Source organism: Schistocerca piceifrons, chromosome 2 (genome assembly GCF_021461385.2).
Source record: "Schistocerca piceifrons isolate TAMUIC-IGC-003096 chromosome 2, iqSchPice1.1, whole genome shotgun sequence".
NCBI classification, from domain to species: Eukaryota; Metazoa; Arthropoda; class Insecta; order Orthoptera; family Acrididae; genus Schistocerca; species Schistocerca piceifrons.
This window is the reverse complement of record NC_060139.1, coordinates 251,743,409-251,768,749: the sequence shown is the minus strand read 5'-3', so window position 1 is coordinate 251,768,749 and position 25,341 is coordinate 251,743,409. Positions and strand designations below refer to the sequence as shown.

The window sequence follows — 25,341 nt, the reverse complement described above, 5'->3', positions numbered from 1 at the left end:
TCCCTTTTATGCCCCTCGACTCTTATAACTGCCATCTGCTTTCTGTACAAATTGTAAATAGCCTTTCGCTCCCTGTATTTTACCCCTGCCACCTTCAGAATTTGAAAGAGAGTATTCCAGTTAACGTTGTCAAAAGCTTTCTCTAAGTCTACAAATGCTAGAAACGTAGGTTTGCCATTTCTTAATCTTTCTTCTAAGATAAGTCGTAAGGTTAGTATTGCCTTACGTGTTCCAACATTTCTACGGAATCCAAACTGATCTTCCCCGAGGTCCGCTTCTACCAGTTTTTCCATTCGTCTGTAAAGAATTCGCGTTAGTATTTTGCAGCTGTGACTTATTAAACTGATAGTTCGGTAATTTTCACATCTGTCAACACCTGCTTTCTTTGGGATTGGAATTATTATATTCTTCTTGAAGTCTGTGGGTATTTCGCCTGTCTCATACATCTTGCTCACCAGATGGTAGAGTTTTGTCATGACTGGCTCTCCCAAGGCCATCAGTAGTTCTAATGGAATGTTGTCTACTCCCGGGGCCTTGTTTCGACTCAGGTCTTTCAGTGCTCTGTCAAACTCTTCACGCAGTATCTTATCTCCCATTTCATCTTCATCTACATCCTCTTCCATTTCCTTAATATTGTCCGCAAGTACATCGCCCTTGTATAAACCCTCTATATACTCCTTCCACCTTTCTGCCTTCCCTTCTTTGCTTAGAACTGGATTGCCATCAGAACTCTTGATATTCATACAAGTGGTTCTCTTCTCTCCAAAGGTCCCTTTAATTTTCCTGTAGGCCGTATCTATCTTACCCCTAGTGAGACAAGCCTCTACATCCTTACATTTGTCCTCTAGCCATCCCTGCTTAGCCATTTTGCACTCCCTGTCGATCTCATTTTTCAGACGTTTATATTCCTTTTTGCCTGCTTCATTTACTGCATTTTTATATTTTCTCCTTTCATCAATTAAATTCAATATTTCTTCTGTTACCCAAGGATTTCTATTAGCCCTCGTCTTTTTACCTACTTGATCCTCTGCTGCCTTCACTACTTCATCCCTCAGAGGTACCCATTCTTCTTCTACTGTATTTCTTTCCCCCATTCCTGTCAATTGTTCCCTTATGCTCTCCCTGAAACTCTGTACAACCTCTGGTTCTTTCAGTTTATCCAGGTCCCATCTCCTTAAATTCCCGCCTTTTTGCAGTTTCTTCAGTTTCAATCTGCAGTTCATAACCAATAGATTGTGGTCAGAAACCACATCTGCCCCTGGAAATGTCTTACAATTTAAAACCTGGTTCCTAAATCTCTGTCTTACCATTATATAATCTATCTGATACCTTTTAGTATCTCCAGGGTTCTTCCATGTATACAACCTTCTTTCATGATTCTTAAACCAAGTGTTAGTTATGATTATGTTGTGCTCTGTGCAAAATTCTACCAGGCGGCTTCCTCTTTCATTTCTGTCCCCCAATCCATATTCACCTACTATGTTTCCTTCTCTCCCTTTTCCTACTGACGAATTCCAGTCACCCATGACTATTAAATTTTCGTCTCCCTTCACTACCTGAATAATTTCTTTTATCTCGTCATACATTTCATCAATTTCTTCATCATCTGCAGAGCTAGTTGGCATATAAACTTGTACTACTGTAGTAGGCATGGGCTTTGTGTCTATCTTGGCCACAATAATGCGTTCACTATGCTGTTTGTAGTAGCTAACCTGCACTCCTATTTTTTTATTCATTATTAAACCTACTCCTGCATTACCCCTATTTGATTTTGTATTTATAACCCTGTAATCACCTGACCAAAAGTCTTTTTCCTCCTGCCACCGAACTTCACTAATTCCCACTATATCTAACTTTAACCTATCCATTTCCCTTTTTAAATTTTCTAACCTACTTGCCCGATTAAGGGATCTGACATTCCACGCTCCGATCCATAGAATGCCAGTTTTCTTTCTCCTGATAACGACGTCCTCTTGAGTAGTCCCCGCCCGGAGATCCGAATGGGGGACTATTTTACCTCCGGGATATTTTACCCAAGAGGACGCCATCATCATTTAATCATACAGTAAAGCTGCATGTCCTCGGGAAAAATTACAGCTGTAGTTTCCCCTTGCTTTCAGCCGTTCGCAGTACCAGCACAGCAAGGCCGTTTTGGTTAATGTTACAAGGCCAGATCAGTCAATCATCCAGACTGTTACCCCTGCAACTACTGAAAAGGCTGCTGCCCCTCTTCAGGAACCACACGTTTGTCTGGCCTCCGTTGTGGTTGCACCTATGGTACGGCCATCTGTATCGCTGAGGCACGCAAGCCTCCCCACCAACGGCAAGGTTCATGGTTCATATGCAAGTTAATCTATAAGGCGCAGCCAAATGAAATCGAGGCAGATGGAAAAAGGTAAGTTAACCGTTCATTATTTCAAATTAACTGCCTTAGCCGTTAATACTTTTATCCCATTTTGAGACAAAACTATCAAAGCCTGCATGGAAAAATCTTTGCAGTTGACTACGGAACCATGATTATAGGTAGGTGTGCACCTCTACGTCCGAAGCAAAGCGTCCGCCACGAATATCTTTTCTCAGTGCTCCAAAAACGTGAAAATTGCATGGGAAGAGAACGGAACAGTATGGAGGATGTGTAAGGGCTTCTATAGTGTTTTTCCTGGGTGGACATGGGTTTAAAAAAATGTAAACTAAATATTACGATAGATTTTATAAATAATCGACAAATACGCCAAAGAAGAAGAGATAGAACTACAATGGACATGTTATTGCATGGACTCTTGTGCTTCTATGCATGAGCTATCTTTCCTTTGTTTTTCGCTTCTCTTATCTGCTTGGATTCGGATCTAAGAGGACTTTCTTGTGTAAAGCTGGTAATGTAAGTTGTACTTAAAACCCGAAAAATATAATTGTTATTTTTGTCAAAATAATTTGTGTATGTGGTCAGTCTATTGTGAATCTGATACCTTTATTGTCTTAAGTAGATATGGGCCTTAACAAAGAATTTTCATTGTTAGGCACCATCTTAGAAAAATCTTTAACATTTTTCTTTTAGCTCATCTACGAGTCGTGCCGTCGGTTAGGACAATTAACTTTATTTCAGATCCCACGAGACCGGAGGCAGCTAATAATAATTTAACAATTTTACTTACAGATTTTCTTTATATCACGAGATAGCATCCCAGGCAGAAAAGGTCTGGTCACAGGATTCCAGTTCCATTATGGGATTTCATTTGTAGATGATATTCTTGTTATCTTATATTGGAGAATCGAGACGAAACCACGATATATCGACGATTACGTAACTGCCCTGAGAACTGAGCTAGTTTACTGAGCGCTTATACACGTCGGGCTAAATTAAACGACATATTACACTGTTAATAATATTCCTACATTATTTATTTCTCTTTTATGCTGAGCCATTGCATTAATGTGTGTTTCTTTTTTATATAAGTCACGGCTCATATTTTATTTTATTACATTACACTTCCCAGCGAAACTTCTGTAGCGTAAACGAAACAACTTTAATAATATGTGTGAGAGGGAAGGGGACAGGCTGTTGCTTGTGCAGTCAATCCCGAAATTACAACGATCGATGGGTGCCACGAAAATGACATGGAGTGTTACATTGGAGCGAGTCATCAGTGGAAAGAAGGAGTTATTACAAAATTTATTGATTCAACGAAGGAACTGGGATTGCGAAACTGATGCGAGACATTTCTAAAGCAAATTCAGTCGTGCTTGGTGAGATCGATTGATGTCATGATTAGTATATTATTCCAAGACACTATACGGCTCCTTTCAGAAGTACTTTGCGATCATTTACGATTCAGTCAGTCACAAAATTCAAGAATATCCATGAAGATTGTCGATAACATGTGGTGGGAACCAACTGCTACCTAACTGCAACAGGGAGTCCTAGCGCAAAATGAATACCGAAAAGCAGTCCAAGAAAACAGGACATACTGTCATTGACGTTACCTGTACAGCATTTTTCAGCGCACATGGTAAACCTCTTAAGAAAGAATCATTTTATTCTGGTTGCTTTTGCAAATCATCTCATAGAAGAGTGCCACCACCCAAACGACACTGAGACTCATCTTAAGACCATCAGAGAAAGCAATAGTCACCATCAAAAATTCGCAACAGAGGTTAACTATCACATTCAAAAAGCAATGATACGTGAGGAGAAATTTTTGAATGACAATACGACCGTTCTTCAACAGAAATCTATCTGGAACACTGAAAGAATTATACAAAAACGCTTCCTCACATAATGCATAGTAATCAAAGACTATCTAATATCGACAAACATCTGTTACTGATTCCCACCCGCCGCCCCTCTCACTATTTCCAACTCCCTCTCTCTTTCTCTCAGCCGCGCGGACTGGCCGCGCGGTTAGAGGCGCCATGCACGGATCGCGCGGCCCCTACCGCCGGAGGTTCGAGTCCTCCCTCGGCCATGGCTGTGTGTGTTGTTCTTAGCATAAGTTAGTTTAACCAGTGTCTAAATCTAGAGACCGATGACGTCAGAGCCGGCCTCTGTGGCGGAGCGGTTGTAGGCGCTTCAGTCCGGAACCACGCTGCTGCTACGGTCGCAGGTTAGAATCTTGCCTCGGGCATGGATGTGTGTGATGTCCTTACGTTAGTTAGGTTTACGTAGTTCTAAGTCTAGGAGACTGATGACCTCAGATGTTAAGTCCCATAGTGCTTAGAGCCATTTGAACCATTTGATGACCTCAGAAGTTTGGTCCCTTAAGAATTCACACGTTTGTGCATCTCTTTCTCTCATTTCACACACCCACCCACCCACTCACCCACCCATGCACACACACACACACACACACACACACACACACACACACACACACACGCACAGAGAGAGAGAGAGAGAGAGAGAAAGGCACAAAAGTGACAAGTGACAAGCGATGTGTTTGCAGAAGACATAAAACACGTAATCGAGGTGCACAAGACCCACATCAACTCAAAAGCAACAGAACAAAACATATCCAGAAAACTAAACAAAAACTGTAGCAACATGAAAAACCTCCCGAATACAGATAAAAGGAATATTCTGGTCTTTATGGGTGACGCAGAATAAATCAACAAAACAGAATAATTCACAGAATAGAGCAACATCATCAAATTAATCAGTGATCCCACTATCAGGTGCTAGAGAAACATGTAGAAACTTCTAAAGCCTTCAAGCTTACCATCAGAAACGCTCAAGCAGAATATATGACGCAAAGAACACCAAAGCATACAACCTAATAATTTACCAGAAATACATAAACACAGATATCCAGTTAAAAAATTCACCATATTATCACCTAGCTAGACACACATGTGGAGTACTACAGAAACTGCACTCTTTCAAAAAGAATATGAATCTTCAAAACTCTAACAAACTGATAGGAAAGATAATAATATAATGGCGTGTGAAGAGGGCCTCCCGTCGGGTAGACCGTTCGCCTGGTGCAAGTCTTTCGATGTGACGCCACTTCGGCGACTTGCGCGTCGGTGGGGATGAAATGAGGATTAGGACAACACAACACAACATCCAGTCCCTGAGCGGAGAAAATCTCCGACCCAGGCGGGAATCGAACCCGGGCCCTTAGGATTGACAATCTGTCACGCTGACCACTCAGCTACCTGGGGCGGACATAAAAAAGATAAAAGACATAAATATCCTTTATTATTATATTATTATTACTGAAAACCTTGTATCTTTTTTTATATCACACCAACGAACACAAATGTGTCAGCAGGAGAAAGAATTAGTATTATTAAAGGACAATTGCAGAAACGAAATAGTACAAATGCAACGTAAATGAAATTGAATTCACCCTCAAGATTATAGCAGAATAGACTACTTTCCTTTTTTATATAGAACTTTCAACAAGGTCTACCTAAAAAAAGCACACCTACCAATGGGCTCACCCATCAGGGGTCTACCTGGAATTTCTGAAACACATTGAGAACAAAATATTCAGTGAAATTATATATCCAAAACAATACTATGTTATAAACTGGTACCATTATTTGGACATTATTCGCTCGCTAGAAGAAACAGACATTTGGATAAAACAGCTACGCAGTGACATAAGCACAGTTCACTCTAAAATAAAATTCACCATCGTGACGGAAGCAGACATGAAACTTAATTTGTTAGACATCACAAGACACAAAATCAACAACAAGCATAATTGTGGAGTATTGAGGAAATTACAGCCACAACTAAAAACATTCACAATCATTCCACTCATTCCTAGATGCACAAACTTGCAAATGTTAGGTACATACTACTTGGGCTCGACAGAAGCTCGACAGAACTGCATTGAACAAACTCAACTACACGCAGGAACTAAACACAGTACACCAGATAGCCAGAGCCAATGGGTACAACACACAAATAACAGACAACAAAATAAAAAAGAACATTAAAAAGGAAAGAAACCATGAACAAATTAGCTGCTGCAACAAAGATGCAGGAACATAAAGAGAACCACAGGGAAATAGGAAAGCCTTATAAAGAACACGGAATGGCACGTACTAAGATGCAGCAGTAAAAACGTCCACAGGGGTGTGATGAGTGGGGTGAGGTGGAGAAACAAGGAACACAAATCATTCCTCACACATATCACTGTACAGACAAATCCAAACACTAAGAACACCTCCACGGCCACATTCCCCAAAGCTGCCAGTCTGTCTACGTTTACCATACATGCAACAGTTTTAAAATTAGATAGCCCGAACATCTAAGAGCCTTATAAAGTGACATTAAACGCTCCACTTTGGCATATCATTTCCTATAAGTAAACCACACCTGAACAATACTGAGACTGATCCTAAGACCATCAGATAAACAAATAGTTTCTATTAAAATCTCACAACACAGAAGAACTACCACCTATAACTACCAGACACAAAAAGCAATGAAACAAAGAAAGAAAGTCTTGAATGAAAATACAGCACTGTGTAACAAAATATGAGGATAATCCCAAAAGTAAGGTCTCCTATTCCTTTATATGTACATAGACCTTTTTATTTCTACAATGGTTTACATGAGTTTACAGCTTGAACATTTAGCTATTTTTCGACATAATCACCATTTCTGTCGATGCATTTTTGTAGACACTGTGGCAGTTTTTGAATGCCCATGTCATACCAGCTCGCCGCCATGCTGTTCAGAAAGTTATGAACCTCTTCTTTCACCCCGTGATCGGAGCTGAGTCGCTTTCTGGCCGAATGTTCTTTTAACCTAGGGAACAGGTGATATTCACTGGGCGCCAAGTCATGAGTATAGGCTGGGTGGGTGATTATGTTCCACTGAAACTGTTGCAGGAGAGCAATGGTTTGCCGAGTGATGTGTGGGCAAGTGTTGTCATGGAGAATGTGTACTGCCTTGCTCAACATTCCTCTTCTCCGGTTCTGAATTGCCCATTTGAGTTTTTTCAGAGTCTCACAGTACCTGTCAGCGTTAATTGTGGTTCTAGCTATTCAGTTCCGACGAGGAGGTGAAAGAAGTGGTTCATAACTTTCTGAACAGCATGGCGGCGAGCTGGTATGACATGGGCATACAAAAACTGCCCCAGCGTCTACAAAAATTCATCGACAGAAATGGCGATTGTGTCGAAAAATAGCTAAATCTTCAAGCTGTAAACTAACGTAAACCATTGTAGAAATAAACAGGTCTATGTACTTATAAAAAAATATGAGACCTTACTTTTGGGATTACCCTCGTACTATTTGGAAGACTAAATGAATTACACTCTAAGACAAAGAAAAAACAAGGCACAACGTCGGAATTATCCGCATACGACGGAAATCGGTAGATGTGATGTACATGTACAGACAAACAAATGGGTTACAATTTCAGAAAAACTATATGATTTATTCAATAGAAGTTGAACAAGTCAGTAACGCATTCGTCGACCTCTGGCCTTTATGCAAGTAGTTATTCAGCATGGCTCTGGCTGATAGAATTGTTGGGTGTCCTCCAGAGGGATATGATGACAAATTCTGCCCGATTGACGCGTCAGGTCCTCAAAATCCCTAGCCGGTTAGAAGGCCCTACTCATAATGCTCGAAACGTTTTCAGTTGAGATGACATCCGGCAACCTTGCTGACCAAGGTACTGTTTGGCAAGCACAAAGACAAGCAACAGAAACTCTCGCCGTGCGCTTCTTGCTGAAATGTAAACCCAGGATGGCTTGCCATGAAGGGCAACAAAACGGGGCGTAGGATTTCGTCGATGTTCTGCTGTGCTGTAAGGGTGCCGCTGACAGCAACCAAAGGCGCCCTGCTACGAAAGGAAATGGCACCGCACTGGCTGTCGGCCTGTATGGCGGACGACAGTCAGGGTGGTATCCCACCGCTGTCTGGGGTGTCTCCAGATACGACTTCGCCGCTCACTGGGCTCAGTTCGAAGCGGAACTCATCACTGAAGACAATTCTACTACAGTCGATGATATTCCAGGCCGAATGTGGCCGACACCACTGCAAACGAGTTTGTTGGTGTATACACGTCAATGGTAGTTGGCCCAAGAGGCGCCGTGAGCTCAGTCCCCTTTCTGTAAGCCCTGTGGTCACTGAAGCACCAGTTGCTTGTCGGACCGATGATGATGTTGAATCTCGGACTCTGAGTGCCACTCTGACGACTGTTCTGTCCTCATGTTCTGTCGTGTCTGTAGGTCGACCGCTTCCTTCGTGACTCTATGTTCGACCGTGGTTCACCCATTCCTGCCAACATCCTCGAATAGTGGCATGGCTCCTATTCAAATGTTGAACGATTCGCTGATTACTGCAACCGGCTTCTCTGAGTTCTATTACACGTCCTCTCTCAAATGCTGACATTTGCTTATACTGTTCACGCCCCTGTCTGTGGATCATAGTTACTGTCCAGCTGATAACACGGAATGAAATCCGCAAAAACTCTATGTCCTGATATCGACATGTCCTCTCAGTACTCTCCTTGCCAGCTGCGCGGTGAATTTTTTTTTTTCCATAGAGTGTATACAGAGACAGTTCCCCACTTAAAATATAGTAATCAAATAACCATAAATATCTTTTTTCTCAATTCCCCACTCCCCCCTCCACTTTTTCCAACTCTCTGTCTCATTTTACAGACACATCACATCACATTTCTCCCACCAAAGGCAAACATTAGAAAGAGTGCAACGACAATAACGTAGCACCTCTAAATGAGTATGGAGACGTAAGTGTCTGCTCAAATCACGTTTTGTGAAAAATACGTATGCAGAAAAAAAAGGTGGGAGTGAAATTATATAACAACGGTATGAAAACGGTGTACACAACAGCAACAGAAGAAGATACCCACAAGAGACCCACAACAGGACGAAAATTGCAAGTACAGTAACATACATAGTCACTACCCACCAAAACGTATTTCAGGAATACACAAAATTCTTGTGACTACTTTGCAGATGACATGCTGTCAAAACGACAAAATAGGGCACAGAAAGCAAATCTGTTAAAAATACATTTTCACTAGCAATGTAATTTTCAGGTGGCCAATCCAAAGAACTAAGAAAAATACGTGTGTTTTAGTTTTTAGGCCTAGAATGGAGAATTGCCATGAACTTTGTATTATATTTTACAGAAATAAATTTGGCCCACAGAACATGATGAATAGCGTCGTAACATGTCTGGATATACAGAAGGAACTAAACTGTGTTTTGCGAAAGGCGGAGTTAAAAAAAAAAAAAAAAAAAAAAACTCTTGAGGGAAAAAGTGAGCAAATAAATTTATTACATTTATTGAACGTAACAGTTAAGCGAGGCGTCATTTGGCATTTGCCGACGTGCTTTGTGGCTTATGAGCAGCCGCTCTACCATGAAATCCAAGTTTTCTCACCTCCCACCTAACTGTCATAGTACTTGCGATGGATCGTGATGCAGTCTGGAATTCTTGTGTCAAGGTGTGGATAGATGTCTGCCTATTACACATTACGACCCTCTTCAACTGTCGGCAGTCTCTGTCAGTCAACAGACCAGGTCAGCCTGTACGCTTTTGTGATACACGTTTCTCTTCATTTTTCCACTTCACTATCTCATCGCAAACAGTGGACCTAGGGGTCTTCAAGAGTGTGAATATCCCGCTTACAGACGCATGACACAAGTAACACCCACTCACCTGACCACGTATGAAGTCCGTGAGTTCCGCGGAGCGCCCCATTCTGCTCTGTCACGATGTCTAATGACTGCTGAGGTCGCTGATATGGACTACCTGGCTGTAGGTGGCAGCACGATGCACCTAATATGAAAAACGTATGGTTTTGGAAGTGTATGGATACTTTTCATCACATAGTGTATTTAAAAGATGAACCTGAACATCTACGGTCGACATTCGAGAGGAATGGTTATTCGACAAGGAGATAGAACGAGCATTTCCCTCTAGGGAGAGATTCAGAATCGACGAGGAACAACGGCCGCCCAAAGGAAATGTCATCCTTTCATTCATCGCTATGATTTGTTGATAGGTACTTAAGTAAATAAATTAGTGAAATCAATGTGAAGTAGAAATTAGAATATAAATGAAAAACTTGGTTTAATTTAGAGAGTTACATACTGGCATTCAGCGGGCAGAACAGCAGAACAGAAGAGACAATGACCGTGAAGTCAGCAAGTTCCACATAAGCGGGCGCTGTCGATTCTGCCGTCAGGGCATCGCCCGACCGGCTCATGTGTTTCTCAGTTGTCGCATGTGAGCAAAGGCCCTCGCCTACATCCCAAGAGCCAATGACCGACGTTAAGAAGATTCTTCGAGAAGCTCCTCAATGTGACAGAAGAGGCAATGGCCGTGAAGTCGTTCACCTCCAGTAAACTGAAGTGAATAAATACGCGAGACGCAGTGGGTCAGACAGACGAAGACGAAGACGAGGACGGAGACGGAGACGAGACGAGAGATGAAGAAGGAAGAAGAGAAGAGTAGCAGTAGTTTTCAGTCAGTTTCGGTGCGGAAGACCGTCATGCAAGAAGAGACTGCATCATGCACAGACGCACCAAGTCCGCCGCTGTAATGGAATAGCAAGCAGCAGCCTCGGCGCCAGAAGACAGAAGTTAAAAGGTATTTGAAGTCTGATTTTTACGTACCTGGGTGACTCGTGAGGACGGGAAGGAGACGGCCTCACATCAGCAGTCACATGTGAGGTGGGATGAAGATCTGACAGCCGAAGACTGGCAAGCGGGAGTCCGTTGTTCGAGTCCGGGACACTGGCCTTCTCCCGCCGCGCCGCTCCGCTGGCCGACGCACAACACACGCGGCCGCTTAGAGAAGAGAAACACTGGGACGCCACACCCAAGGTATCATCCGATGCACGACTTCGCTCGCAATAATTAAACCGGCCACCTCGCGCTGCGCGTCTCCAGTCAGCTGGGCGAGACGGCGACACGAGATACACACCGCTACGCGTAATCAGACGCCGCCGCCGCTGCCGCAGCAGAAGACTTCACAAACGACACAGCTGCCGCTCTCCGAACCAGAACATTCCGTAAGATACAGTTGTACAAATCTTCAATAAAAGTTATCTTATGTAAAAATGATGTTTCATTCGACCTCATACCCGAGCCAAGGAAGAACCCACCCTGCCCACATGTTGTTAAGAGAGAAAAGTTAATTTATTTAATATTTTCACCCTGACAGAATGCTTTAGAATGCTCATCCTGACAATTGACAGCAGCAAAAGAGAAAACCCAGTTACATTTGGTGTCAGAGAAAAAACCCTTGGCTCAATATGAGGTGTGAATGACAGTCACTTAAGGTCCACAGTTAGTATTGTTTAATGTGTGAAAGGATAGGGGTTTGCATAGCAGTCGTAATATTTTCTTTATTTAGAAGTGTATTTTCTCTCATAATTTTAAGAGTTTGTCGAAAATTTTTAAACATCTTTTTAATTCAGTGTAGTAAGATTGTGTAACTGATAGTCTGTAAAATGATGAATCGAAATCGTACAAAGTCAGAGTCAGCACCACAAGCGGTTTCTACTGAGGAAGCTATTCAGAGCTTAGTTAATCAGATAGCACAGTTTAAAAATGATAATAATGCATTATTTAAACAGTTGAGTGAGGTTAGGCAAACCAGTTCAATCTCTCCCACCCTAGATTCCTCAGCAGCAGCCTTAGTAACTCCTTTTTCAGGTAAACCTGGCGAAGACATAACAGCCTTTTTTGGATGATTTAGTAGCAGCTGCAAGGTTAGGATCATGTCAGATGAACAGCTCTTACAAATGACAAGGTTAAGGTTGCTAGGAGAGGCTAAAGCACACGTATTATACCATGAAGAATTACGGAATGCTCCAACATTTGAGGAATTGAAGAAAGGATTATTTAAACATTTTCAAAAACAGAACAGCTGTAGATTTTATAGGGAAAAATTAAACACTATCACTCAGAGGCAAAACGAGTCGTTATAAAGCTTTGTAGATAGGATTAGAAAAGTTAATATTAACACCTATCAGTTGACAACTAGTGATGAAGCAAATAAATTTATTTTACAAGAGGCAGAAAATAGAGCTCTGGATACATTTTTACGTGGGTTACCTCCTGAAACGTCCCGTCGTGTCAGGGCAGAGTTTCCTAAAAATTTAGCGGAAGCTGTATCTGTGGCGACGGCTTTCGAAGAAATAGACATTGCCACCAGATACAAGGAGAAGCGAAATGTACACTCCTGGAAATTGAAATAAGAACACCGTGAATTCATTGTCCCAGGAAGGGGAAACTTTATTGACACATTCCTGGGGTCAGATACATCACATGATCACACTGACAGAATCACAGGCACATAGACACAGGCAACAGAGCATGCACAATGTCGGCACTAGTACAGTGTATATCCAGCTTTCGCAGCAATGCAGGCTGCTATTCTCCCATGGAGACGATCGTAGAGATGCTGGATGTAGTCCTGTGGAACGGCTTGCCATGCCATTTCCACCTGGCGCCTCAGTTGGACCAGCGTTCGTGCTGGACGTGCAGACTGCGTGAGACGACGCTTCATCCAGTCCCAAACATGCTCAATGGGGGACAGATCCGGAGATCTTGCTGGCGAGGGTAGTTGACTTCCACCTTCTAGAGCACGTTGGGTGGCACGGGATACATGCGGACGTGCATTGTCCTGTTGGAACAGCAAGTTCCCTTGCCGGTCTAGGAATGGTAGAACGATGGGTTCGATGACGGTTTGGATGTACCGTGCACTATTCAGTGTCCCCTCGACGATCACCAGTGGTGTACGCCCAGTGTAGGAGATCGCTCCCCACACCATGATGCCGGGTGTTGGCCCTGTGTGCCTCGGTCGTATGCAGTCCTGATTGTGGCGCTCACCTGCACAGCGCCAAACACGCATACGACCATCATTGGCACCAAGGCAGAAGCGACTCTCATCGCTGAAGACGACACGTCTCCATTCGTCCCTCCATTCACGCCTGTCGCGACACCACTGGAGGCGGGCTGCACGATGTTGGGGCGTGAGCGGAAGACGGCCTAACGGTGTGCGGGACCGTAGCCCAGCTTCATGGAGACGGTTGCGAATGGTCCTCGCCGATACCCCAGGAGCAACAGTGTCCCTAATTTGCTGGGAAGTGGCGGTGCGGTCCCCTACGGCACTGCGTAGGATCCTACGGTCTTGGCGTGCATCCGTGCGTCGCTGCGGTCCGGTCCCAGGTCGACGGGCACGTGCACCTTCCGCCGACCACTGGCGACAACATCGATGTACTGTGGAGACCTCACGCCCCACGTGTTGAGCAATTCGGCGGTACGTCCACCCGGCCTCCCGCATGCCCACTATACGCCCTCGCTCAAAGTCCGTCAACTGCACATACGGTTCACGTCCACGCTGTCGCGGCATGCTACCAGTGTTAAAGACTGCGATGGAGCTCCGTATGCCACGGCAAACTGGCTGACACTGACGGCGGCGGTGCACAAATGCTGCGCAGCTAGCGCCATTCGACGGCCAACACCGCGGTTCCTGGTGTGTCCGCTGTGCCGTGCGTGTGATCATTGCTTGTACAGCCCTCTCGCAGTGTCCGGAGCAAGTATGGTGGGTCTGACACACCGGTGTCAATGTGTTCTTTTTTCCATTTCCAGGAGTGTATTTTCAGCAGGAGTACGATGTTTTAGGTGCGATCGACAGGGCCATATAGCAAAAAATTGCAGACAACCTAAATGCACTAATTGTCAAAGAATAGGTCACACATTCAAGGAATGCAGATCTAAGAAAGTTTTTGGAAATAGAAGTCAGTTAAACTCAAACGGGAATGTCGGAGCCGCCGCCAGGCGTTCCCAATCAAATTTCATGCCATTAAGGCGAATGTGAAGGCGGAATGCTGGTTATCTGCTATCATACAGGATAAAGAGGCAAGGATACTGGTGGATACAGGCGCAAACGTATCAATAGTGAGTAATGAATGTATTGGAGAAAAGAAATATGACCCTCCAAGGTATAGATTGAGTGGGGTAGGAGGAGGTACAGTGAAGTCATTAGGATGTACATCATTGATTTTCTATACTCACGGTGTACACTTTCAAGAAGATGTAGAAGTGGTAACAAAGGTAACTGACGGGTACGACGCGATCCTAGGGTTGGATTTCCTGAATAAACATCACGCTAAAATCGACCTCAGACAGCAAACTGTAGAACTTAGCGGAATAGTGTTTCAGCTAGGTGACACCGCTGCAAAGGGCCCGCTGCCGCAAGATTTCCCGAACCGGAAGGCGAAATCAACTATACTGCGTGCAACGTCCTTGAAGGTTGATTCGCGGGATCAGATACCATCTGGTTCAGGAAAACTTTTCTGGATGACCGTTGACCCCGAAGTACCTACAGATACAGTGTGTCTAACAGAGCCTTTAGAGGAAAATGAGGAATTAGATGTATCACATTGTTTTGTACGTAGAAGTGTTGTACGGGTTCAAGACGTTGAGGGAGAAAGAAAAGTACCAGTACATATTGACAATTTCGGAGTGGAGGACAAAGAGTTGCATAAGGGAATATTAGTAGCTACAGTCAGCACTTTTGAAAAAGAAGATTTCATTTGGTCAGATATTAATGATGGTCAGAAACCAGACGCCTATAAAACCGCATTACGCCAGAAGATTGAGCATTTGAAAGGAAAGTCTAGAGACACGATAGAAGCAGTTTTAGTTGAGTTCCAAGATTTATTTAATGTAGAAGGTCCATTTCCAGCAACAGATATCACACAGCATAGGATCCCAACAGGAAATAGCCCCCCAGTTTATAGGAAGCCTTATAGAGTTCCGCATCACTTACAGCCAGTACTGGATGAATTTTTAGAACAGCATCTAAAAGATGGAATTATAGAATATTCTGATTCGCCTTATAATTCAAATATCGTAATTATTCCAAAGAAGTCTCCCGACGGTACGAAACGATATAAATTTTGTTGTGACTACAGACACCTTAACAAACAAACTATCTCAGATGTTTATCCTCTTCCAAACATTACAGATATCATTGACAGTTTAGGTAACAGTAAATACTTTTCAACAATCGATCTACGTAGCGGATATCATCAGTTGGAAGTTGCACCTGAAGATAGGCATAAAACAGCATTTTCTACCCCTGGAGGCCACTGGCAATTTAAAAGAATGCCTTTCGGTTTGAAAAATGCACCAGGAACTTTTCAAAGACTACTCGATGGAGTATTGCGAGGACTCAAAACTCAGCAATGTTGTGTATATCTAGACGATATTATTGTATTCTCCAAAGACATTAACGAACATGCTGTGCGTCTGCGTAATGTTTTTCAGAGACTTAGAAAAGCTAAATTAACATTAAATATGGAAAAATGTAGTTTTGCATTGACAGAGGTTACATACCTAGGGCATGTCATTAGTGAAAAAGGAATTAAAACAGATCCTCGATTAATTTCGGCAGTTAAGGACTTCCCAACACCACAACGCGTTAAGGAAGTACAAAGTTTCATTGGTCTCGCATCGTATTACCGAAAATATGTTCAAAATTTTGCTGAAATTGCCCGACCCTTAACCCAATTATTGAAAAAGGGTGCAAAATTTCATTGGTCTGAAGATTATGAATCTGCATTTCAAACCCTTAAAGATAATTTAACACACAGTCCAGTATTAGCCTACCCAGATTATAATAAAGAATTTATTTTATCCTGTGACGCAAGTGGTCATTCAGTAGGAGTTGTTTTAAGTCAGAATATTAATGGCGCGGAACACCCCATAGCCTACGCTTCGAGACAACTGACAACGGCAGAAAGAAATTATTCCACAACGGAGAAAGAATTGTTAAGTGTTATTTATGGCATCAAATATTTTAAATGCTACTTGTATGGTAGGAAATTCAAGGTTATTACAGACCACGCAGCTTTAAAATGGTTGCTTGGGTTAAAGGATCCATCTAGTCGTCTTACCCGTTGGGCCGTATGCCTTTCCGAAATGGATTTCGAAGTTATCCATAAACCAGGCAAAAAACACACGAATGCAGATTGCCTAAGTCGGAAAATAGCACTTTTGGAAGCAACAGGCCGAGATACTGAGGACTGGAGAAAGGCACAAGATGGGGATACAGAATGCAAAAAATACGCAACTCAAAAACAATTTTGCTTTGAAGATGGTGTATTATGCCGTAAAACAAAACTTGGACCGCGACTTGTTGTTCCCCAACACCTTAGACAAGAAATAATGGCAGAGGCCCACGATCACATCCTTGCAGGACACGGGGGACAGCGGACAACCGAAAGACGTGTAGCAGAGCGATTTTGGTGGCAAACCAGAAAGCAGGATGTTGCGCAGTACGTTCGTAATTGCATTGCGTGCGCGCAACGAGCTGAACTTTCTCGTTCAAAAATACCCTTACAGAGGCTCCCCGAGGCTTCATGTCCATTTCAAATCTGTGGAGTGGATCTCTACGAGCCATATCATAGAACACCTGCTGGTAATAAGTATGTTCTTACAATTATAGATCACTTTCACGCTACCTAGCTATGGTGAGTCTCCCAGATCAGCAAGCAAATACAGTTGCCCAAGCTTTAGTTAACAACTGGATACTTAAATTTGGCGTACCTGAAGCTATTATCACAGATCAGGGATCTAATTTTATGTCTGAATTAATGAAACAGCTATGTCACTTACTAAAAATACGTAAATTACGCAAAACTCCGTTACACCCTCAGTGCAACGGACGCACAGAAAGAGTTCATCGGACAATTCAAAAATGATTCAAATGGCTCTGAGCACTATGGGACTTACATCGGACAATTGGCAAGATGCTTAGTTATTATATTAACGAACAACATTCTAATTGGGATACGTATTTACCAATAATCGTGTCGGTATACAACGCCAAAACGCATGAAGCAACTGGCATGTCACCTTATGAAGTGGTCTATGGGAGAAAAATGCCGTCCCCTTTTGATGTAATCAGGCAGTAAAACGGAAAAGTCGGAGAAACAGTAAGAGATTTCAGTCGAATGATGAAGGATGTATGGAAAAAGGTTCAAAAATCTAATACAAAGGCTTTGGAACGACAGGAAAGATTAGGTAATACCCAAGCTAAATCTCCAAATTACAAAATGGGTCAGTGGGTGATGCTTTCAACTCCATATGTTGCGAGAGGAAAAACGAAGAAATTTGTAACAAACTACAGAGGTCCTTATCAAATTATTGAGATCACGTCACCAGTCAACGTTAAATTGCAACTGCCCACCCGAACTACTATTGTTCATGCAGGTCGTTTAAAACCTTTTAAGGGCGCTCCAGATGTAATTCCTTCAACAATAGTATCTGCTTTTCCGAAGGGTGGTGGAAGTACCCGAAAAGGAAAAAGAGTGGCCACGCCAGCACAACATACAGACGTGGCACCATACAATCTTCGACCAAGAGTGCGAATGTCCTAGTGGAATCTCAGTAGACTGTGGATAGCATACAAATGTAAATAATTAATAAATGATAATGGTTTATTTAAAAAAAAAAGTTTGACCATAGATTGATGTAGATCTTGTAGTTAACAATGTATTTCCTCTTTTCTTTAATTTTGTTTTTACTAGGTTCGTAGGTCCATAACCATGTTGTTTGCTTTTTTCAGAAAACGCCATGCAAAGCATTTCCTACACAAAACCTATCCTACCTCAATGACTCCATTGACAGTTCCCTTCTGAAGTCATTAGATATGTTCATAAACTCACAGCAAGGCAAAATTGATACCAATGTTATGATGCAACATGTCTTAAAATTAAAAGATGAACACAAAACTAAAATTATAATGCTAGGAACGGGTATATCTGGAACCTTTGTGTTGATGTTTCTGCTTTGTACAGTTTTCTTTTATTTAAGACGAAAAAATAAGCCAAATAATAATATACCACTTCATCAAATCCCTGTTAATTGGATACCACACTCTTAACTGGTGTACTTCAGCGGTTACTTTTGAGCATTAGTGTATTAATTCTGTTTATTGTACTTCACTCTTTACTAAACTGTCTCATGTTAAAATAATCAATACTGTAGAATAGATATTCTTGCATTAGTATAGGGTAGATTAAACAGGTGTTGCTATGTAACTTTCTAAATGAATAATCTATTTTTGTTTATTCATTGTCATCAAGATTTGTTACACTTATTACAACCTTTTATGTGTGAACTATGTGATTCATGAGCGTACAGTGCTTTTGTAAAGTGATAAAGTATTTTCTACATACTTAATGTGAAGCGTGTGTAATCTTCTAAGTCGAGAGTTTTCATTGCTTGTGTTAGTGCTTCTGCCGTGTGAAGAGTGGAGGAATGTTGAGTGGTAAATTCGAGGGCGAATTTCTCCGAAGGGTGGAGGAATGTTGAGTGGTACTTAAGTAAATAAATTAGTGAAATCAAAGTGAAGTAGAAATTAGAATATAAATGGAAAACTGGGTTTAGTTTAGAGAGTTACATACTGGCATTCAGCGGGCAGAACAGCAGAACAGAAGAGACAATGACCGTGAAGTCAGCAAGTTCCACATAAGCGGGCGCTGTCGATTCTGCCGTCAGGGCATCGCCCGACCGGCTCACGTGTTTCTCAGTTGTCGCATGTGAGCAAAGGCCCTCGCCTACATCCCAAGAGCCAATGACCGACGTTAAGAAGATTCTTCGAGAAGCTCCTCAACGTGACAGAAGAGGCAATGGCCGTGAAGTCGTTCACCTCCAGTAAACTGAAGTGAATAAATACGCGAGACGCAGTGGGTCAGACAGACGAAGACGAAGACGAGGACGGAGATGGAGACGAGACGAGAGACGAAGAAGGAAGAAGAGAAGAGTAGCAGTAGTTCTCAGTCAGTTTCGGTGCGGAAGACCGTCATGCAAGAAGAGACTGCATCATGCACAGACGCACCAAGTCCGCCGCTGTAATGGAATAGCAAGCAGCAGCCTCGGCGCCAGAAGACAGAAGTTAAAAGGTATTTGAAGTCTGATTTTTACGTACCTGGGTGACTCGTGAGGATGGGAAGGAGACGGCCTCACATCAGCAGTCACATGTGAACTGGGATGAAGATCTGACAGCCGAAGACTGGCAAGCGGGAGTCCGTTGTTCGAGTCCGGAAAACTGGCCTTCTCCCGCCGCGCCGCTCTGCTGGCCGACGCACAACACACGCGGCCGCTTAGAGAAGAGAAACACTGGGACGCCACGCCCAAGGTATCATCCGATGCACGACTTCGCTCGCAATAATTAAACCGGCCACCTCGCGCTGCGCGTCTCCAGTCAGCTGGGCGAGACGGCGACACGAGATACACACCGCTACGCGTAATCAGACGCCGCCGCCGCTGCCGCAGCAGAAGACTTCACAAACGACACAGCTGCCGCTCTCCGAACCAGAACATTCCGTAAGATACAGTTGTACAAATCTTCAATAAAAGTTATGTAAAAATGTTGTTTCATTCGACCTCATACCCGAGCCAAGGAAGAACCCACCCTGCCCACATGTTGTTAAGAGAGAAAAGTTAATTTATTTAATATTTTCACCCTGACAGAATGCTTTAGAATGCTCATCCTGACAATTGACAGCAGCAAAAGAGAAAACCCAGTTACATTTAGAGACAGAAGTGTTACATTTAGTATCACAATTGTTACAGATTTCAGATCTCATTGGGAAAGTATTGAGCAGGTATGGTGTGGAAACTACCTTTAGGCCCACCAGGAAGATGCAAAGATCGGCAAAAGATATACGACATCTTTGTCTACACGGGGTGTACATAAAATTCCTTGTAGTTGTGATCGCGTTTATATAGGTACCACAGAAAGAAGTGTTAACATCCTTCTGGTTGCACAAGAGGAATTTCCGCCTGGGACATACGGATAAATCGGCCTTACAGGAACATCTTGATCATAACATAAAATTCGTTAAGACGAATGTTATGTCGAAAACATCGCATTATCATGCCAGTATGTATACAGAGGCTAGTCAGATTTATAAACACAATAATAATTTTAACAGTAAAGAGAAAGTTGTTAAATTAGATAAAGTTTGCATGTCAACAGTGCAACTTAAGAGTGACGGTCGATTACTTTCAGTCGAGAATGTTGGCACTACCACAGAGGTGAACCGAGTTCTCACAGCCGACGTCACGTGATGGAGTGTGGTGCTCTCTGCACTGCCCATATATTCAGCACTCCCTCGACTTCTGGTTGCAGTTCGCCATTTTACGTCTGAAGATGTCTCCCGCAGTCGGAGACGAAGCGTTATGAGAAAGTCTTATATATCGACCACGGTCTATCAGCCCGGACCTTTGAAATGAAGGTTATCCATACTGGTCTGCCCCCTCCCCCCCCCCTCCTGGCCTCCTACAGGAGGGCACATAACTGTATTACTTCCAAAAGGAGACAATGTATATATAATTTGCCGAAAGACACAGTCTATGGCAGAGAACTTACCTTTTCAAAGACATATTCCAACCAACTTCAACATCTTCAAAGAATGAAGAATAGGAGCACTTGAGATGTGGATTTGGAGGAGGATGGCAGGGATAAAATGGGTAGACGAAGTGAGAAATGAGAAGGTGCTGAGAAGAATGGGGATTGAGAGGGAAATTTTAAAGGTAATTAGGAAAAGGAAACACTCGATGAGAAAAGATTGTTTACTGTTGGATACAATGGAAGGAACGGTGAATGGAAGAAAACGAGTAGGACACAGAAGATACAAAATGGTTGATATTATAATGGTAGGAAACAATTATGAGAAATCGAAGAGGGTAACAAATGACAGGACTGCTTGGAGAGCTACATGTGAAGACCTGCACTAGGGAAGAACACTGATGGTGGTGATGATGATGATGACGATGATGAGGATATAATGAGCCGTAAGTTTCTAAGTTGCTCAGTATCACCAAGTACATGTGGCCAGAGCGAGCCATTAATGGTTATTTCCCGCTGGGCAGCAGGTCAGGCGTATTCTACTTAGTGGTGCAGTTACAGCTGTGCAGAAAACACCAGGTTGTTAAGTTCGTGATGTATTTTTGGCAAGACTGTTTGATCCAGGGAGAAAACAGCAACCAACACAATGATGTATGTACATATTCAGACACCACATTTAAAAATATCTGCACTTAAACCTGTTATAAACTGTATACTAAGTTAACAGACGTAGTGTGGCAGAACTCTGAAATAGGTATGTTTATTTTCAGTGAATGTTTTATGTTTCAAGCAACTGGTAGGTGAAGAATATATTTCTTTTATTCGACGTCATACAGCGCAGTAACAGTCAATAAACCACTATTAAGTCAAACATCTCATTTATTTTCCGTCAGCAGGCTGTTAAATCTAAAGTTTCACATTTTTAGTTAGTAATATGTTAATTTAAACGAAACGCCGTTTATGGTATTAAGTAGTAGATAGGCATAAAGAGCACATATCTACATCAGCAGGATTTCGACAGCAATTCACTGCAGAAAAAATTACGATTCAGTGTGTACATGAAACGTAATATCATCAAGTCTTTGTGTTCGCAAGTTGTCATTTTCTGAATTGCGGATAATAATACAGACGCCCATGTGTGAAACGATAAGCTTTACCTTCGAGAAATAGACATCTGTTTGCTTCAGTTGTATGTATGTGACAAAATGAATAATCTGTAACATAAGAAAATGTATAAAAAGGAAAGTAACAGGAGTTCAGACATTGCCAAATCGGAAGTCGGTAACACTCCCTTTAAATTAAATACCAAGAAAATGTATAAAGCGGTACTAGGAAATTCTGCTGCTTGACAGTTATAAGAAACAATCATATTGCAGCAACCTGTCTTAATAAAATGTTATTTACTGGAAATATGTGGACAGTCTGGTAAACCACTGTTCACGCAGTTTCTTACATATGAAACATTTGAGATCTTAGATGCATAATAGAAATATTTTTAAAAAATTCTAAAAGATATTCAAATATTTCAAAAAACTTCTGATAGCCGCTTTAGCTGTTAGTAGTTAATTGTTAAAGGGTCATATGAAAGGCTTATTTCAATAGTGGTACAAGTCCATTTTTGTTCATTCTGAGATAGAGTGTCCTAAAGTTAGATGAGCGCTGAAAAATCTGCAGTTGAGATACCAGAAATATTCAAGCATATGGATTCTTGCTAGAGATGAACCTTTCTTTCTGTTTGTGTAGATTATTAATTTCAGAAACATTATAGACAGAAAAGTGGAGGTAATGGACGTGTACCACTACTGAAATAAGCCCTTCATATATGACCAGTTTCACGAAGATTTAATCGCATCATCAGGTATACATATAACTAATTTAACACAGGGAGACCCATGGACATTAGTGATATGTATACTTCTGAGAAACCGATTAAATCATCGCGAAACCGATTGTGTATGATCCTGTAATAAAAGAACTATTAAAAGCTGATGCGGTTACCCGAAGCTTTTTTATAAGATTTTAATACTATTTTGAAATTTGTTTAAAATATTTCTTCTAGATAGAATTATACAGTCAAGGACAGCAAGACCTGTCGAATTTCACGACAGGTGTTGGTTAAGATGATAATTGTCTAACACAAGGGTGTCGCGTGATTAAATGAATTGTAAACATGTATGGTTTTTCTTGTCGGTTAACGTGTGAATGTTGATAGTCATCTTACAAAACTGTATAATGTCTCGTAAAATATTGGCGGTCTGCAATGGCCGCTTGTAGCAATTGTAAGAATGAAAACAGTCAGCTTGGCATTCTTTCTGTTGTAGTACACAGAAAAATCGTTTTATTTGAGAGAAAGCTGAGATGCTTTAAGAAGAAAAATTATGATAGACGGAGTTCTTATTGCTGTAGTGAAAATTCTTCAACCTTCGTGCTGATGATAACATTAAAACGAGAGTCTTTAACGGCTCATTTCATGTTAAATTGCGGTAGGATATGAAATGTTTAATGGAAACGAGGGACTGTGTATGGTGATGGTGTTAATTCGACCGCGCAGATGAATCGTGAATCAGGAATCACTGTGGCAGCTGAGGGTGTCGCAGTCCCTCGGCAGCGTGGGCACGAACACGTGTAGCTGGGGGCGACACTGGCCCGCCTTCTGTTCCGGTTCCGGGGACGGAGGGGGCGAAGGCAGCGGCGAAGACGGAGGCGAAGGCGGAGGCGGGGGCGACGGCGGGGACGCCTCCAGGCTGACTGTGCGCACCACGCGACGCGGTGTCCTCAGCGGCCGGGGCGACGCGGGCAGCGGTGGAGGCAGCGGCGGCGGCTGCTGGGGCGGCAGGGGCGGCGAGGGCGGCGCCGGGGCGTCGCGGCCCGCCAGGTGCAGCCAGCGCAGCACGCGCTCCGACAGAGGGCCGGCCAGCTGCTCTGCCCCCGGACTCTCGATCGCCGCCGCCGCCGCCTCCTCGTCGTCGCTGACGGTCGCGCTGCCACCGTCCCCGCAGTCGCTGCTGCTGGGAGACGGGGGCGGCCCTAGAGGCACGAAGGGTCGGCCGCAGCAGCGGGGACGGCGCGACGCCGGGGGCCAGCGCCGGCGCGGGTGGCCCCGGGCGCCGTGGGGGTGCAGCGGGGGCGGCGCGGGTCCCTGTGGCGGCTCGGGCCCTAGCAGGAAGCTGACGCGCAGCAGGCGCCGCCCCCCTGCTGCCACCGCCGCCACCGTCCTGGCCGCCACCGCAGGCGAGGAGGCGCCGCCGCCCCCGGGGGCGGAGCGGCAGCAGCGCGCGGCGGGCGGCCCGTGGGCGGCGGGGTCGTCCGCGGAGAGGATGGCGTGGCGCGCGCCGTCCACCCACACCGTGCGCACCAGCAGCGGCCGCTGTGACGACGCCCAGCGCGCCGGCATCTGTGCGCCCGCTCCGGTGGCGGCTACCTGCCGCCGCTGCCGCTGCCGCTGCCGGCCGTTGCTCGCACTTTCGCCACGCCACCGCCGAGCTTCATAACGACTCGCGCCCTATCTAGCCACAGAACGAGACACCGCGGCGCCAGGCTACTTCGAACTCGCTTTGTAATGCGGAATAACTGTAGCACAGCGCTGTGTTCCGGTAATGTTCCTTACTCTCCTAAGGCGTTCAGTATACATTGTTGACTTTGCTTTTAGACTTCTGCGTTTAACGTCAACGCGTAATTTACGGTGATGTATAGCCGGCGGAAAGTTATTTATACGCCCCGTCTTGCAGCTGTCCGGATACTGAGCATATATTCTTTACAGCTGTTATTGCCACTGAAATCAATCGTCAGCGGTAAAGTAACTCTGCACCAATTAGTACCAGCAGAGCTGCAAACGGTATCCAGTGTCCACTGACGTCAGAAACACGCTACTCTCGCAGTACGTGGACGCACCGAGTTCAGAGCCTTAAAAAACCCGCACTGTTATCACGTGGCGGACACCGCACGTTTTACAGACCGGTGTGAACCGGTTGGACCGCACGCAGCAACAAGTGGTTAGTTCGCAAGAGCGCGGAAGCCCCGTGCGTGCACACTGGTTCGCGAGCTGAGCAGGACCGGCCCGCTACTGCCGGCGGCGCAATCTGCGGTCGCCGTCTGCCAGTGGCGGTACAGCACGCGCTTCTGCGCATGCGCCGAGCTTCCTCCGTTCATCTGCAGCCGCTCGTGGCGCCACACCACCGCTCGCGCCGGAAGCCTCGATGTTCTAGAAGACAGCGTTCCGCATCTCAGGTTGTGACGGATCGAGAAGTCCCACCCAGCCTCAGTGGCCGTGTCACAAATAATACGAGATTGTCGGTCTGCCTTAATATAAACACTTTTAGTTTTGCCGAAATACTGGCAGCTTCAGTGGATTTTTTTGTTGTTGTTAAACATGAAAAATTTACACAATTAAGCACATTACGTTAAAAAAAAACGTTAGTATGCTGGGTGTAACGCGTATAAGAGCACATATTTTTTATGTGTTACTCT

The 25,341-nt window shown here is 43.8% G+C and overlaps 1 protein-coding gene across 1 annotated transcript; it reads right to left on the bottom strand.

The window, feature by feature from the left end:
* Positions 1-23,437: 23,437 nt before the first annotated feature.
* Positions 23,438-24,268, bottom strand: LOC124775297 (basic proline-rich protein-like). The gene is made up of 2 exons (XM_047250134.1): positions 23,863-24,268; positions 23,438-23,796 (listed from the first exon to the last, which is right to left on the bottom strand). The coding sequence occupies exons 1-2, from the start codon at positions 24,266-24,268 to the stop codon at positions 23,438-23,440; spliced, it is 765 nt and encodes a 254-aa protein (XP_047106090.1).
* Between the last annotated feature and the right edge of the window lie 1,073 nt (positions 24,269-25,341).

Excerpts from the sequence above, each read along its gene's own strand:
- LOC124775297 (XM_047250134.1), bottom strand. The coding sequence starts at position 24,268 with ATGCCGGCGCGCTGGGCGTCGTCACAGCGGCCGCTGCTGGTGCGCACG. Across the intron at positions 23,797-23,862 it reads CAGCAGCGACTGCGGGGACG|AGCAGCTGGCCGGCCCTCTG; the intron begins GTGGCAGCGCGA and ends GTCCGGGGGCAG.